This window comes from Mus caroli, chromosome 3 (assembly GCF_900094665.2).
Source record: "Mus caroli chromosome 3, CAROLI_EIJ_v1.1, whole genome shotgun sequence".
NCBI classification, from domain to species: domain Eukaryota; kingdom Metazoa; phylum Chordata; class Mammalia; order Rodentia; family Muridae; genus Mus; species Mus caroli.
The window spans coordinates 81,111,252-81,125,823 of record NC_034572.1 but is presented as its reverse complement, the minus strand read 5'-3'; the positions used below and the strand labels follow the sequence as shown (position 1 = coordinate 81,125,823).

Below are 14,572 nucleotides of genomic sequence, written 5' to 3'. Positions count from 1 at the left end.
AAAAAAAAAAAAAAAAGAATATGAGTGTCTATTGAGTCACTTGGTCACTCCTCTAGCATCTAATAAGCCATGATGGCCAACGAGAACCAACTAGTGAGCCTTTCCCACAGAAAGCACAGTCAACAAACACTCCTTCCTTGGAGCACTGAGGCTAGCGCTTGGTTGATACCATTCCTGTTCACACTCACCTACTTTTGGGCTGTAACAGGCTTTGTAGGTACATGAAGTTCACCAACAACCTCTTAATGTCTTTGCATCTGAAATGAGAGGAACCCAAGGTACATGCAGAGTGTTTCTACAGTCCCTGTGGTCCCACTGCAGCCACTGCAAAAAGAGCCCTCCTCCTCCCCATTGGCCCCGCTTACCGCTTTTTGCTAGGGGAGAGCTTCCTGGTCTCAGACTTCTTCAACTGGTGATACATTTTGGCTGCCTTGTCATATAGTCTCTTGAGGTTCCCATAGGCTCCCTCAAAGGACACTTCCGACTGGATGCTGAAGGAGAAACAGGGGTAAGCTACTGCATCTGGACAGGGGAATAGGAGGAAATGGGAAAGTCACCTGTTGGGGCTTTAAGAAACCATTACAGCAAATAAAGGGTGCTTCAATTTCTTTATACAAACTCAGTCATCTTTCCTGAGGAGGGAGACAGGGATGGATAGATACACAAACAAAGACAGACAGATGGATACACAAAGACAGACAGACACATAGACACAGAAAGAGAGAGAAAGAGAGAGAAAAAAATTGATTCATTCAAGTAAAGGTGGTAACATCTATAATCTCCTCTCAGTGTAGAAGAGGGCAATTAATCCTACTTTGTTACAAGCTTAACTTACCATTCCTGAAATATATTATCTTAATTTGCAATGGACAGCACTGCACAAGCACTTACTGCAACCAAGTGTATTTACCTGCAGTGTTTATTAATGCTTCAACACTTAACCTGGGTCAGGCACACAATGTACCTTAACATACAAAGATTTTTTAAAAGAGCCTGCAAGAAGAAACCATCCAAGGTTACACAGCTGGCACAGCTGGCACAGCTGGCACGTGGTAGTACAGAATCCTCAATGAAAACCTATATCATTACAAAACCAACGACTTTGGCACTATATGACATATTTGTCTTGGTAGCATTTTCTTTTTTCTTTTCTTTCTTTCTTTTTTTTTTTTTTTTTGGTTTTTCGAGACAGGGTTTCTCTGTATAGCCCTGGCTGTCTTGGAACTCACTTTGTAGACCAGGCTGGCCTCGAACTCAGAAATCCGCCTTCCTCTGCCACCCGAGTGCTGGGATTGAAGGCGTGTGCCACCATGCCCGGCTTGGTAGCATTTTCTTGAGACAGGGTGTCTTGTAGCTAAGGCCTGCCTTAAACTCCTGCTCCTCCTACTTCTGAGTCCCAGCACTCACAACCATCTGTAACTCCAGTTTCAGGGATCTGACCTCCTTGGGCATTAGGTATACTTGAAAGGTAAAAACATACATACATACATACATACATACAGGCAAAACACTTGTACACATAAAATAAGGAAAATTAAGCAAAAACAAATTTAAATGATTAAAAAAATAAAACAGCAAATTTTCTTGTACAGAAAGTCAGCAGTCCTGGCTATTATGGTAGATACAGTTATACCTCAGGAGACGGAGGGAGGGAGGGAGACCACTGTCAAGTTTGAGGTCAGCTTTCGCTACACAGTGAAATCAAGGCCAGCTCCAGGCACACAGCAAGACCCTATCTCACAAACCAACCAACATGAGAATAATAAAAGAATAGCCTCACATTTACCATGAGAGTGATGTCATCTTAACATCTCAAGGGCCCATAAATCCATGTAGCTCTGTAAAATGCATAAGGGCTTTGTCAGGGTTCCTTTGAATGAAGAGACCCTCAATCTAGCATGCCTCTATCATAGCCAGAAGCTGACAAGAAAGATGGAGAAATAGAAATGGGGAGGTAGCCAGGCGTGGTGGCCCACGCCTTTAATCCCAGCACTCGGGAGGTGGAGGAAGGCGGATTTCTGAGTTCAAGGCCAGCCTGGTCTACAGAGTGAGTTCCAGGACAGCCCGGGCTACACAGAGAAACCCTGTCTCGAAAAACAAAACAAAACAAACAAACAAACAAAAAACCAAAAAGAAAAGAAAAAGAAATGGGGAGGTAAGAAAACAGGGACAATGTAGGACTGCAGGTCTTGGGAAAGAGCTGGCAAGCACTTACCAGCGCAAGTAGCAATACATGGCTTCCACGTTGTAATACTTGCTGCCTGCAAGGGTACCCAGCTGATTGAAGGGCATTCCTGGAATCAAAGAGAACCCACAATCTTTAGTCAAGGCTGTCAGAGATTCCATCGGTAAAATTGGCCAGCGCTGCCAGAGCTGCAATGTCAGGTGGCCAGCACAACTCTCGCTCCTCCAAGAGGTCACTAGCCTTTCTTGCTATCATTCCATTTTGGTTTCCCGGACTCTTCTGAACCCTGGGCTGCACCCTTTCAGTTACACTGCAACTCTTTTTTGTTGTTGTTGTTGTTTTGAGACAGGGTTTCTCTGTGTAGCACTGGCTGTCCTGGAACTCACTCTGTAGACCAGGCTGGCCTCAAACTCAAATCCACCTTCCTCTGCCTCCCAAGTGCTGGGATTAAAGGCGTGCACCATCACTGCCCGGCTTACACTGCAGCTCTTTAATGGAGCCCACTCTTTTCTTCTAGCTCAGTCTGTTTTAATGTCTGAGCTCCTAACTACACCCTACATGTGAATCCCCAATTCTGTCTATAATGGCATCTTTAAAATACATAGATAGGATCTCATAGCTCAGGCTGGTCTCAAACATGGTATATAGTCAAGTAAGACCTTAAACTTGTGATCTTCCAAATTCTACCTCTCAAGCTTTGGGATCTTAAGTGTACACTACTGGGCTAGTGTACTCTGCAGTGTTAGAGATCACTCACAGGGCCTCACGCATGCTTGTCAAGTCCTCTACCAACTAAGCTACAACCCCAGCCCCTGTATGAAGTCTGTGGGGCAAGCTGATGCATGATTTCTTCTTTCTACAGAACGCACAGACAGGGGAGCTGTTCCCCTCTTCTTCTCTGTTTAAGACTTGTCCCTTTCTCTTCCCTTTCCTCCATCTCTGTGTGTCACACAGGGGAGACAATATACCCATGAGATATAAATATGAGCAGGAGAATCAAGGACCTGGAGAAATGAGCACAAGGCCTGTCTGGCCAACACTTCTCCAAGATGCTCTGGTTAGAACATTGGTTAGGACACTTACCAATCTGGGGAGCCACTGACAAGGCCTGATAGTAGAATCTCTCAGCTAGCAGCTCGGTGTCCACACCAGCCAACTCATTCTGATAGCGTGCTATATGAGAGAAAAAGGAAGAGAAACACACTGATTCTGTGATTTAGAAAGCTCTCTCCCACATCAGAGCCTACCCTAAAAGTTATAAGGAGTCTGGGAAAGAGAGACATGAACTAAGACCCAGGCTGTAGGATCTTTGACATAGTCCAAGTCTGGCTTGACTCTTTTCCTTACTGATAGATTCAAAATAGAATATAATTGCTTGCAAAGAGCTCTGGTATTTGGTTCTGGAATGTAACTGGTTAATTCTACAGGAAGAGACTGGTCCACCTAATGTGAAACAGTGGACACTATGCACACTAGTGGCTGTGAACAGACCAGGAGTATGGCAGGGACAGAGCCAAGGGAGCTTAAGGTAGTAAAATATAATGTTCCCAGCAAGTCCACAACTGCAGCCCAGTAAGGAATGGATGTCTATAAAGACTAGAACTTCAGAGCTATAAATAAAGCAAGAGAGCACCTTTCCAGTCTCAGTAACACGCACCATGCAGTAACTGCTCTTTTGTTTGTTTGTTTGGTTTTTGAGACAGGGTTTCTCTGTGTAGCCCTGGCTGTCCTGGAACTCACTTTGTACACCAGGCTGGCCTCGAACTAAGAAATCCACCTGCCTCTGCCTCCTGAGTGCTGGGATTAAAGGTGTGCGCCACCACTGCCCGGCCCTCTGAGCTTCTTGATGCTCAAGTTCTGACTTACCTTGGGAGTCCAGAGAGATAACAGAAAGCCTCCAATGAGGATAAGGACTCAAGTTACAATATTTCTGACCTACTGAAATAGTGATCATAATAACTACTTCAAATATCAAAGTTATTTCCCCATTCCTAGCTCTCCATAGAGAACTGACTTGCAGGCAGTGAAAGACAGAACACTGCTACTATTTCTTTAGCTATTCAATATGTAGAAGCTGGTACCATCAACTGAAGCAGTCTCGAGTTTTCCTACAGCCCAAAGCATTAGAAATGAAAGGTACAGATTCTTACACAGATCCCCCAGGTACACCAGACATCGGTGGCAAGCCATTTGAGCCCAATCCATCTCCTTTCCTGAAGCAGATACTGGCTTCTTGAATCCTGAAAGGGACAGAGAGATAGATATATATTAATTTATGAGCCCATTCTTCCACCCCCCACCTAGGTAGAAATGTCACTTAAATGAAGAAAAGAGGAGGAGATGCTGAACCAGCCTTGGAACTGTCTTATAGAACTGAGTAGACACGTATTTAGGAAACAGGTAGACACACAGAGGCACAAAGGAAAGAAAACCTTCAAAAGAGGACAGTGTCTAAGAGGAAGGCCATCTGAAAGCTCAACCTAGGATGTCTAACAGAAAGAAGAGATGAGGCTGTAGTGACTGGAAAGGTAAGGGAGGAACTATATCAAAGCTACCTATGTGAAGGTACAGAGTTTGGTCTAAGATTCAAAAAGGCAGCAAGGCAATGGTGGTGTACACCTTTAATCCCAGGACTTTGAGTCAGAGGCAAGTGGATATCAGGGCTGGCCTGGCCTATAAAGCAAGTTCCAGACAGCCAGGGCTACACAGAGAAAGCCTGTCTCAAGATAAATTAACAAAAAGATTCAAAGAGACATGGTAGATTGAGGGTTTCTTCAAACAGGGGTACTCTGACACATAGCTAGGCAGAGTGGTGCAAGCCTTTAATCTTAGCACTTGAAAGGCAGAGGCAGGTAGATCTCTGAGAGGTTTTTTTGTTTTGTTTTGTTTTTTAAAGATTTATTTATTATTATATGTAAGTACACTGTAGCTATCTTCAGACACAACAGAAGAGGGCATCAGATCTCATTACAGATGGTTGTGAGCCACCATGTGGTTGCTGGGATTTGAACTCAGGACCTCTGGAAGAGCAGTCAGTGCTCTTAACCACTGAGCCATCTCTCCAGCCCCCAATCTTTGAGTTTAAGATTAGCATCATCTACAGAATGAGTTTCAAGACAGCCAGAGACAAATAGTGAGACCCTGACTCAAAACAAAACAAAGATGAGCCGGGCGTGGTGGTGCACGCCTTTGATCCCAGCACGTGGGAGGCAGAGGCAGGTGGATTTCTGAGTTCGAGGCCAGCCTGGTCTACAGAGTGAGTTCCAGGACAGCCAGGGCTACACAGAGAAACCCTGTCTCCAAAAACCAAAAACCAAAAATAAATAAATAAATAAACAAAGATGATTCAAAGAACAGCCTGACTCTAGAATCCAGACCCTCAAGCCCTGTGACTTTGCAGGTCCCCTGCAAAGATCCACTCTGAAAAACTTTTCCTGATGTTCCTGTAGATTTTCTACTTGGCTGAATGAAGAAAACATCAAAGAGAAATAGATAGTGTTCTGGGACCTGACCAGACCATCTCAAGCAAATTCTGAGGCTCTGGATCCCCTGGCTTTCTAGTTAAGCATATACACAGTATCTGCACATTAATCTTGTGGTTGGTTGTTTTGTGGTATTAGGGCTGTAATCTAGGGCCTCACACAGTCAGAAAAGCACTCTATACTGAGCTGCAATACGTCAGCATCTGTGTGTACACACATGCATGTGTACGGGGCAGATGTAGACACTGAGTATCTTCCTCAAGTGTGCTCCACCTTCGCTTACTATTTTATATAATATATATTGTGTGTGTGTGTGTGTGTGTGTGTGTGTGTGTATGCGAGTGGAGACTTGCATGGCATGCTACACATGTGGAAACCAGAGGACAACCTCTGGGAATTGATTCTTTCCTTCTGTTGTGTGGATCCCAGGGTTGAACTCAAATTAGCAGGTTTGGCAGCAAATGTCTTAACTCACTGAGCCATCATCCTAGCCCTCTTCACCTTCTTTTGAGTAACTGAACCTGAAGCTTACCAAGTCAGCTGGATCGGCTGAACAGCAAAGCCCAGGGATCTTGCTGCCTCCTCCTTCTAGAGCTGTGATTACAAACCTGCAACCTCCGCCCCTGGGTTCACACGGTGCTGGGTGCTGGAGACCCAAACTCAGGTCCTCGTGCTTCTACAGCAAGCACTTTACTCAGCAACTCCTTTGTTTTTAAATAATATTTTAAGTAAACAAAGCACAGATGCTGTGCTTCTGATGTGAACATTGTCAGGTAGTAGATAAAAGTCTACCTCTTAGTGAAAATGAAAGCTGGGCCAAGGCTCTGGAGGAGGAAAGAGGGCAGAGAACAAGAGAGATGGAAGAAGGGTAGCTGAGCTAAAGGGAGGACCATGAGCGACAGGAAAGCAAAGCAAGGCGCGAGGATCTCAGCAGCTGCACTTCTGAAGACTGTCAACAGCTTTCTGAACATTTCTAACCACTTCACAGCTTCAACCAAATACTGGAAAACAGTCCTCAAAGTTAAAAGAAGCTCCAGCGCTGGCAGGACTCAGCTGGGGGAAGAAAGGAAAGGTTAACAGCACCTTCCATAGCCAGATCTGTACTAGACCCTGGTCCCACCTTCTGCCTCCACGTCAGTTCATAGTCCTGGGCTTCTGCCCCTTAAGACTGTCACTGTAAATAACTCGCGCCATTTGGAGAGCATCCGAAGGTGTTCCATTTGCCTGTTTGGTTACTAGCTATTCAAACACTGAAGACAACGAGGGACAAGAAGCTCAGCATCTCACTCACCCATGAGGGGATCGGTGACGTGAGTCCAGTCGATGCAGCACTGTAGTTCCAGCTGGTAGTGGGACTGGATATAGAGAAGGAGATGCTGGTAGAAGCCAATGCCAGCGACCAGATGAGTCCTGTAGGCACATTCCAAGGTGCTCCGACTGTGGATGTGCTAGAGACCAAGAAAGTAAAGAAATAAGCTCAGAATGCCGCTCCCTCTGCTGCAGCCTGTTCATCTGAGGATCTCTCGTCTCTTCTTGGCTCTAGAGTCTCAAGCACACCTCTCTTCCCACACAAGTTACCCCACAGCCTTAGAGCTGTGTTACTGGACCTCTCATGTGACAAGCTCTATTCTTTTTCCAGTTTCATTTTTGTGTGGCTCCTTGTTTCTGCTCCACCCCTGCATGTACTGCACCCACTTTTCTAGCTCTCTACTTCTTCAACTTCACCTCTTTAAATAAGTTTCACCTGTGTTCTAGGGCCCCTTACCTTTTTGTTAGTCTTGATAAGTTGGATAACTTCATAGTATACCTTTCTCCACAGCAGTTCCTCAGCCTTCCTCCCATAGTCTACTGGATGCAAGAACATAAGCTTCACACAGAGCTCTCGCAGCCTGGGGAGGGAGAATGGAGCATGAGGCACTGTCATCCCTTGACGAGAAACACACAGAGCCAAGGGCAAGGCATGGGCTACGACCAACACCAACAGAGCTCTGCCTCCCAAGAGACATCGTGTCATGACTCGGATTGCCTAGGAAGGCAAGGAGTCTCCAATAGACAGCAACAGGAGCAGGAAATAGCAAGAAGCTTAACACTCTTCATTCCCCACATGGTCTCTTCTCCATCTTAGTTACTTTTTTCCCTTCACATGACCAATTCCCTTCAACTCAAAGGCCATTTTTATGGCTCCAATCTAGTGGATGTACAAGCTGCAGACAGAATGAAGGATTCTCATCTGTTCTCTCAGGGAAGCCAGAGAGTTCACTAGTGTACCATGAGGTCAGGAGGTTAAAGTAATGTATATTAATTTATACCAGCAAAGCTACTCATAAAGGCAGGCAGGGAAATAGACTCTGTAGTTCAAGTCTCCAGCTTACTTGTTCCTCAGGCTAACGTTCTCTGGTTTGAACACTTCCTGATAAGCAGCTTTGTTGCAAAGGATGAGGTCTAGCCGATGCACAGCCTCCACTACAGCCCTGCAGTAAAACAAAGAGCCCCTGAGTCAGACACACAGTTCACTTTGGGTGCCAGAATACAGATTCTAAAGAAACTCTGAAATGGGGAGGAGAGGGAAGGGGAGAAAAATGGAAGGGAAGGCTAAGGGTTAGGAAAATGAAGAGGTAGACTTCACTCCGATACAGCAACCCTGCTCAAGGGATGTGGCAAAAATTAAGACACTGTCTGTCTCTCTGCCTGAGGAAGGTGCTATTAGCATTTAGTGTATTCTACTAAAATTTTTCTGATACACTGATGAACCTACCAAAATAAAAACCTACCCTTTGGGGGTCATGGTGTGATCCTAGGACTTCAAAGGCTGAAGCAGGAAGATGACTTACAATGACAACTTCAACAACAGCCTGGACAATGTAGCAAGGCTCAGGGTAAGAAAATTACCCTACCCATGATGTCAGTATTAACAGTATTAAGGTAGAAACCCCTCACAATACGAAGAGTACAGACTTCCAGACACAGAAGCTCTAGGGTTCTAACCCTGGCAAATTACCCAGCCTCTTAAAGGTCACCATATTAATAAAAATGAGTCACATAATGCAGGTACTTAGAATAGTTTTATAAGATTTAAATGTAACGATCTATTTACAGCTTCAGCATTCAGTAAACATTCAATACAGAGCGATGGAGTGGATTCTTATATAAGAGCTTATTAACTCTGACATAAAAGAAAGACGTTCTCAGTCTGGGAAGATGGCTCACTGGTGAGAACAATTAGTGTGCAAATGTGAGGATCTGAGCCTGAATTCAAGCACACACAGAGTGGACATGACTGTGAGTAACTGAGACTCACACATGCACAATCCTTCCATGTATATGTATATACTTTTTAAAAAAATCTTAACAAAAATAAGGCACCATGGGCTGGCAAACCTTGATGTCAAGCCTGATAACCCGAGTGTGACTCTGGAGCCCCACCCACATGGTGAAGGAGAAGACTGACTCCCATGAAGTCATGGGACACTCACCTGGAGTCATGAAGTTGTCCATGATTCCAGATGAGTGTCAGGGCTATTATGTATGCACAAGGGCAAATGCTTTTAAACGCGCACGCGTGCACGCACACGCGCACCTAAGGCCAGAGGAGGGTGACAAATTCTCTGGAACTAGAGTTAGAGGTAATTGTGAACTATGGGTTTTAAGATTCAAACTCTGGAAGAAAAATATGTACTCTTTATCTCTCCATTCAGAAACACAGACACACACACATACACAGATATATAGGTATATGTTTATTGATACTTTACTCATTATAACAAAATAGAGGTCTCAGGAAAAAAAAACATTTCTCTCATATTCAAAATCTCGTGTGTGTGTATATATATACACGTATGTATGTGGGTGTGTATACATGTAAACAAATGTGCCCATGCATATAGTATAAAATAAAAGAGAAGAAAAGCTAAATATAAAGGGATGAGGAAAGACCAAGTCCATATAGCTTATGAAATATAAGGATAAGTGTTTTTTTGTTTTTTAAATATTCATTTATTTTATTTATATGAGTACACTGAAGTTGTCTTCAGACACACCAGAAGAGGGCATCAGATCCTATTACAGATGGTTGTAAGCCACCATGTGGTTGCTGGGAATTGAACTCAGGACCTCTGGAAGAGCAGCCAGTGCTCTTAACCACTGAGCCATCTCTCCAGCCCCGATAAGTGTTTTTCTAGTTCTAATTCTGTCCTGAGATTTTTTTGAGTGAATTATAAATTTAATGTGAAGTATGCTAAAAGTATGCATATACACAAATAAACAAATGCAAAAAACCCAACAAACAAACAGAACTGAGTGACTGTGTATAGTCCCAGCATTCACGAAGTAGCGGGGGGGGGGGGGGGGGGGGCACATGAGACTATCTCAAAGAGGAAATGGTGGCATGGCCTGATGGCTCAGTTAAGGGTTAAGGCTTTGGACAAAGTCTGCTGACCTCAATCTGTCCTTCAGTCCTACAGAGTAAAAGGGAAAAACTGACTCCCAGAAGTTGTCCTCTAACCACCACACAAGCTCTGGCACTTAATGGCACAAGTATGCCCACACTCATGTACATACGAAATAGATGAACAGAACCTTTTAAAAAAAAACACTTCAGCTGCGCAGTGGTGGTATACACCTTTAATCCCAGCACTTGGGAGGCAGAGGCAGGTGGATTTCTGAGTTCGAGGCCAGCTTGGAGTACAGTGTGAGTTCCAGGACAGCCAGGGCTATACAGAGAAACCATGTCTCGAAAAACCAAAAAAAAAAAAAAAAAAAAGATTGTAGGCTTGGGGGGGCTGGTGAGATGGCTCAGTGGGTAAGAGCACCCGACTGCTCTTCCGAAGGTCCAGAGTTCAAATCCCAGCAACCACATGGTGGCTCACAGCCATCCGTAACGAGATCTGGCGCCCTCTTCTGGAGTGTCTGAAGACAGCTACAGTGTACTTATATATAATAAATAAATAAATCTTTAAAAAAAAAAAAAAAAAGATTGTAGGCTTGGAACCAGACTTCATGGGCTCTAATCTCATCTCTATTTATAGCCAGCTCTGTGGTGTTGCATATACTTCTTTATGTCTCAGTTCACCTTATTATAAAATGGAAATATGACAATTAACTGCTTTGTTAAAAAAATATAACACTCATGACAGTGCTCGGTAAATGTTCAATAAGCATTAATTTCCCTCCTTTTTGTTACATAATTGAGGTGTTTGATTCCAGAAGCTAAGAGGCAAGTGAGCCACAATAGCAAAGACAGCCACAGAAACTGTACCATAGATACCCAAGAAGTCCCCAAAGTAGGCTCTTCTCTAGTTTACACATGAGTACGGCAAATAATAGCTATGGAAGCAGGCAAATTAAGCTCTGCTGTAGACACAAAGGCAACCCAAACACAGACTGATGGTGCCAGGACAAACCAAGATGTGCTCTTAGGCCAGAGAAAGTGGACCACAGCAGGCCTGGACTCTGTATGACCCAGCAGCAAGCACACTACTAAAAGCTACCCTACATAGGGCCAAATGACTGACAGCACCCAGCTGAACGAGTGGGCTGGAAATCAAAGCATTCTCACAGACAAGCTTGATAACTAAATGTTCTGGAGTTCAGTCACCTTTCAGGCTACCTAGAAGTGAGAGCCAAGCCCTTCCTGCCAAGCTGGACTTCAATGCTAGAGGCAGCAGCTTAGTCCCTTGGACAGGGTGAGTTTGTGAGGGACAGGATCTTGCTGTCTTCAGACTCTGAGTTCAAATTCAAGTTACTGTCCTGTCTAGGCATCCTGAGCCCAAAGGGGCTTCAGTACCACAGGCAGACTTAATAAGAGTATAGGTGTTTTGGTTTTTTTTGTTGATGCCACTGGAAGACTGAACCCAGAGCCTCCACTAACCTACTACACCCCCAGCCCAAGCATTTGTACTTTTATGAACAGACTCCAGAAATTTCATTATATTTTCAATTATTTATTTATCTTTTGTTTTTTTTTCAAGACAGGGTTTCTCTGTGTAGCCTTGGCTGTCCTGGAACTCAGAAATCCGCCTGCCCTTGCCTCCCAAGTGCTGGGATTAAAGGCGTGCGCCACCACCCTTGGCCTCAATTTTTAAAAGGAGGTTAATGCCTATTATTCTAGAAAGCTCCAAAGAAAAACACTTAGCTCTGGGAGTACTTAGCACCTCTCCCCCATTCTCTATCAGGCCATAAGCTTCTTCAAGAAACTAGAGAGGGCTGGAGACATGGCTCAGCAGTTAAGAGCACTGACTGCTCTTCCAGAGGTCCTGAGTTCAATTCCCAGCAACCACATCGTGGCTCACAGCCATCTGTAATGAGATCTGATGCCCTCTTCTGGCGTGTCTGAAGACAGCTACAGTGTACTAACATATAATAAATTAAAAAAAAAAAAAAGGAAAAAAAAAAAGCCTATAGAACCTTGCCAGGGCGCAAGCCTTTCGTCTCGGCACTCAGGAAGCAGAAGCAGGCTTATCTCTGAGTTCCAGCCCAGTCAGATCTACAGAGAAAGCTCCAGAACAGCCAGGGCTCAAAAAACAAACAAAACTATAATCTCTCTTTGAAAAACCACAAAAACTAGTCTTGTCTCAAATCAATGTCATACAAATATTTCTAAAATAAGTACAGAGTTAGTAAATCTAATAAATTCATTGGTGTTTATAGATTCCCCAGCATCCCTTTCTCCCCTCTTTTTCTTTGGATAGCCTTAAAAGAAATCAAAATGCTCTATTTGTAGATTGCTAGCTTCAGGAGTTTTTCCAATTTTCTGAAGCTCAATGACAGCTCCACAGACTAACACATTTATCAAAAGTCAGAACGTCAGCCGGGCGTGGTGGCGCACGCCTTTAATCCCAGCACTCGGGAGGCAGAGGCAGGCGGATTTCTGAGTTCGAGGCCAGCCTGGTCTACAAAGTGAGTGCCAGGACAGCCAGGGCTACACAGAGAAACCCTGTCTCGAAACCCCCCCCCCAAAAAAAAGTCAGAATGTCATCACCAGTGCCTTACACACACACACACACACACACCAAAAACCAAACATAACAAAACTGGCTGCCTCAGTTGTTTACCCTGCTCAAAACCAACACAATCACAGATAACACCCCCCCCACCCACACACACACACATACCCACATACATACCCACACATACATACCCACATACATACATACAAGCCACATACTACAAGCAACCTGTCACACACCAGCTCAACCTGTCAGTCCTGTGGAAGGAAGGTGTGAGAAATTGAGAGATTGTCCAGAGCCATTCCCCAGGCTGGAGACGAGCAAGGAATATCGCAGACACTGCCCACGCTGTGTCTCGCAGGCTGCTCAGCACTTCAGTTACACAAGCCATCTCTGGAGAACTCCTCGGCCTGGGGACTACTGCTTGGGGCCCCTTGGTGGGAAGCCGTGGCATCACCTTCCTATTTCCCAACGCGCCTGCACTCCCTTTTGCCTCCTAGCTTACAAGGCCAGAAGAGGCAGGGCACATGAATCAAGCAGCTCTGGGTTTTCTCATGACAGCCTCCATTCAGCAGGGCCTGAGGTAAGACGGAAGCCCGAGCTCCACCTCCTACTAGAAGGCAGAACAGTCAGCATGGTCTCCACTCTTCATCTTCCCGTGACTCAGCTCTGCGATCTACGTTTTACCTATACTCTGTGGGCATGAGATCGTGAGGAAGAACTGAGTCACAGGGTGCCTGGACGGATGGACCCAAAGTCCTCCTTCCTAGCTAACAAAATAACTAGCCCTTCTAGTCTTTATTCGAACTCAGAGTCCACAAAATGTAAGCCATAATGCATTTCATAGTGTATTCAAATCAAACCATATATATATGTATATATATATATATATATATACACATATATATATATATACATATATATAATTTGAAATTTCTTTCTTAAAAGATTTAACTTTAATTTTTGTGCACTGGTGTTTTGCCTACATGTATGTCTGTGTGAGTGTCAGACCCCCATGGTTACAGTTAATGAGCTGCTATCTGGGTGCTGGGAATCGAACCAGGAACCTCAGGAAGAGCAGCCAGGTCTGAGCCATCAATCAAATTCTTCCTTTTTGTTTTTTGTTTGTTTGTTTGTTTGTTTGTTTTTCGAGACAGGGTTTCTCTGTGTAGTCTTAGCTGTCCTGGAACTCACTCTGTAGACCAGGCTGGCCCAGAATCAGAGATCCGCCTGCCTCTGCCTCCCCAGTGCTGGGATTAAAGGCGTGCGCCACCTCGCCCGGCTCAAATCCTTCCTTTTAAGGTAGAAACTGAGGCCCAAGGTCACATAGCGAGAGGGGCAAATGAAGGGCATGAACCTGGTTTGGGGGACGTCAGTCAATGGCTGTTTCCAGTAAACCACAGGTGCCCGGCGGGGTTCTGAGCACCAGTCCCTTTCCGGTCTTCTCCACCCGGGACCCCCCATCCTCAGCTGCCCCCAATTCCCACCGGCTCTCTCCAACTCGGCAAAGCCCCGCGTCACGCCAGGCTCACCGCGGCAGGGGTTCCTGTACTGGCTTCAAACCTCCCACCCACCCACTGCTTCTCAGCTCCTCCCGGGACGCCGGCCCGCACCCCGCTGCACCCCCGCCCTCGCCCGTCCCGCTCGCCTGCCCGCCGCAGGCCCCGCCCCTCGCCGGCCCCGCTTCCCCGCCGCGGCTGCACACACACACCCTGGCCCTCTCACCGGTAAAGCCGCTTGGTGTGGAGGACCTTTGCCTCGGGTTCGCTGCTCTCCCCTGGAGGAGGGCCTTGGCTCATGGTGCCTGGGCCCGGGGGCACCTCCTGGTCACAGGCCCCCGCCACCCACCACTGGCGCCTCCAGTGCCGTCTCCAGCTGTACCCGCAGCCGCCACTGCCGCCGGCCCTGCTCGGCCGCCATCGCTGTGAGGCGGCTGCCTGAGATGGCTCCTCCTCCACCTA

The 14,572-nt window shown here is 45.6% G+C and overlaps 1 protein-coding gene across 2 annotated transcripts in view; it reads right to left on the bottom strand.

Annotated features, from left to right (window-relative positions):
• Smg5 (SMG5 nonsense mediated mRNA decay factor) overlaps nucleotides 1-14,569 on the bottom strand; it is a 27,687-nt gene extending 13,118 nt beyond the window's left edge. Inside the window, exons 1-9 of one of the 2 annotated variants that reach the window (XM_021157488.2) lie at nucleotides 14,337-14,569; nucleotides 8,040-8,138; nucleotides 7,433-7,556; nucleotides 6,959-7,115; nucleotides 4,336-4,425; nucleotides 3,269-3,358; nucleotides 2,216-2,294; nucleotides 366-491; nucleotides 189-257 (exon numbers count right to left, since the gene is read on the bottom strand). In XM_021157488.2, coding sequence (XP_021013147.1) covers nucleotides 189-257; nucleotides 366-491; nucleotides 2,216-2,294; nucleotides 3,269-3,358; nucleotides 4,336-4,425; nucleotides 6,959-7,115; nucleotides 7,433-7,556; nucleotides 8,040-8,138; nucleotides 14,337-14,410 — 908 coding nt within the window. In that variant the 5' untranslated portion in view covers nucleotides 14,411-14,569. The remainder of the gene's footprint in view (nucleotides 1-188; nucleotides 258-365; nucleotides 492-2,215; nucleotides 2,295-3,268; nucleotides 3,359-4,335; nucleotides 4,426-6,958; nucleotides 7,116-7,432; nucleotides 7,557-8,039; nucleotides 8,139-14,336) is intronic. The other variant, XM_021157489.2, reaches the window with a different exon arrangement.
• Nucleotides 14,570-14,572: the final 3 nt, after the last annotated feature.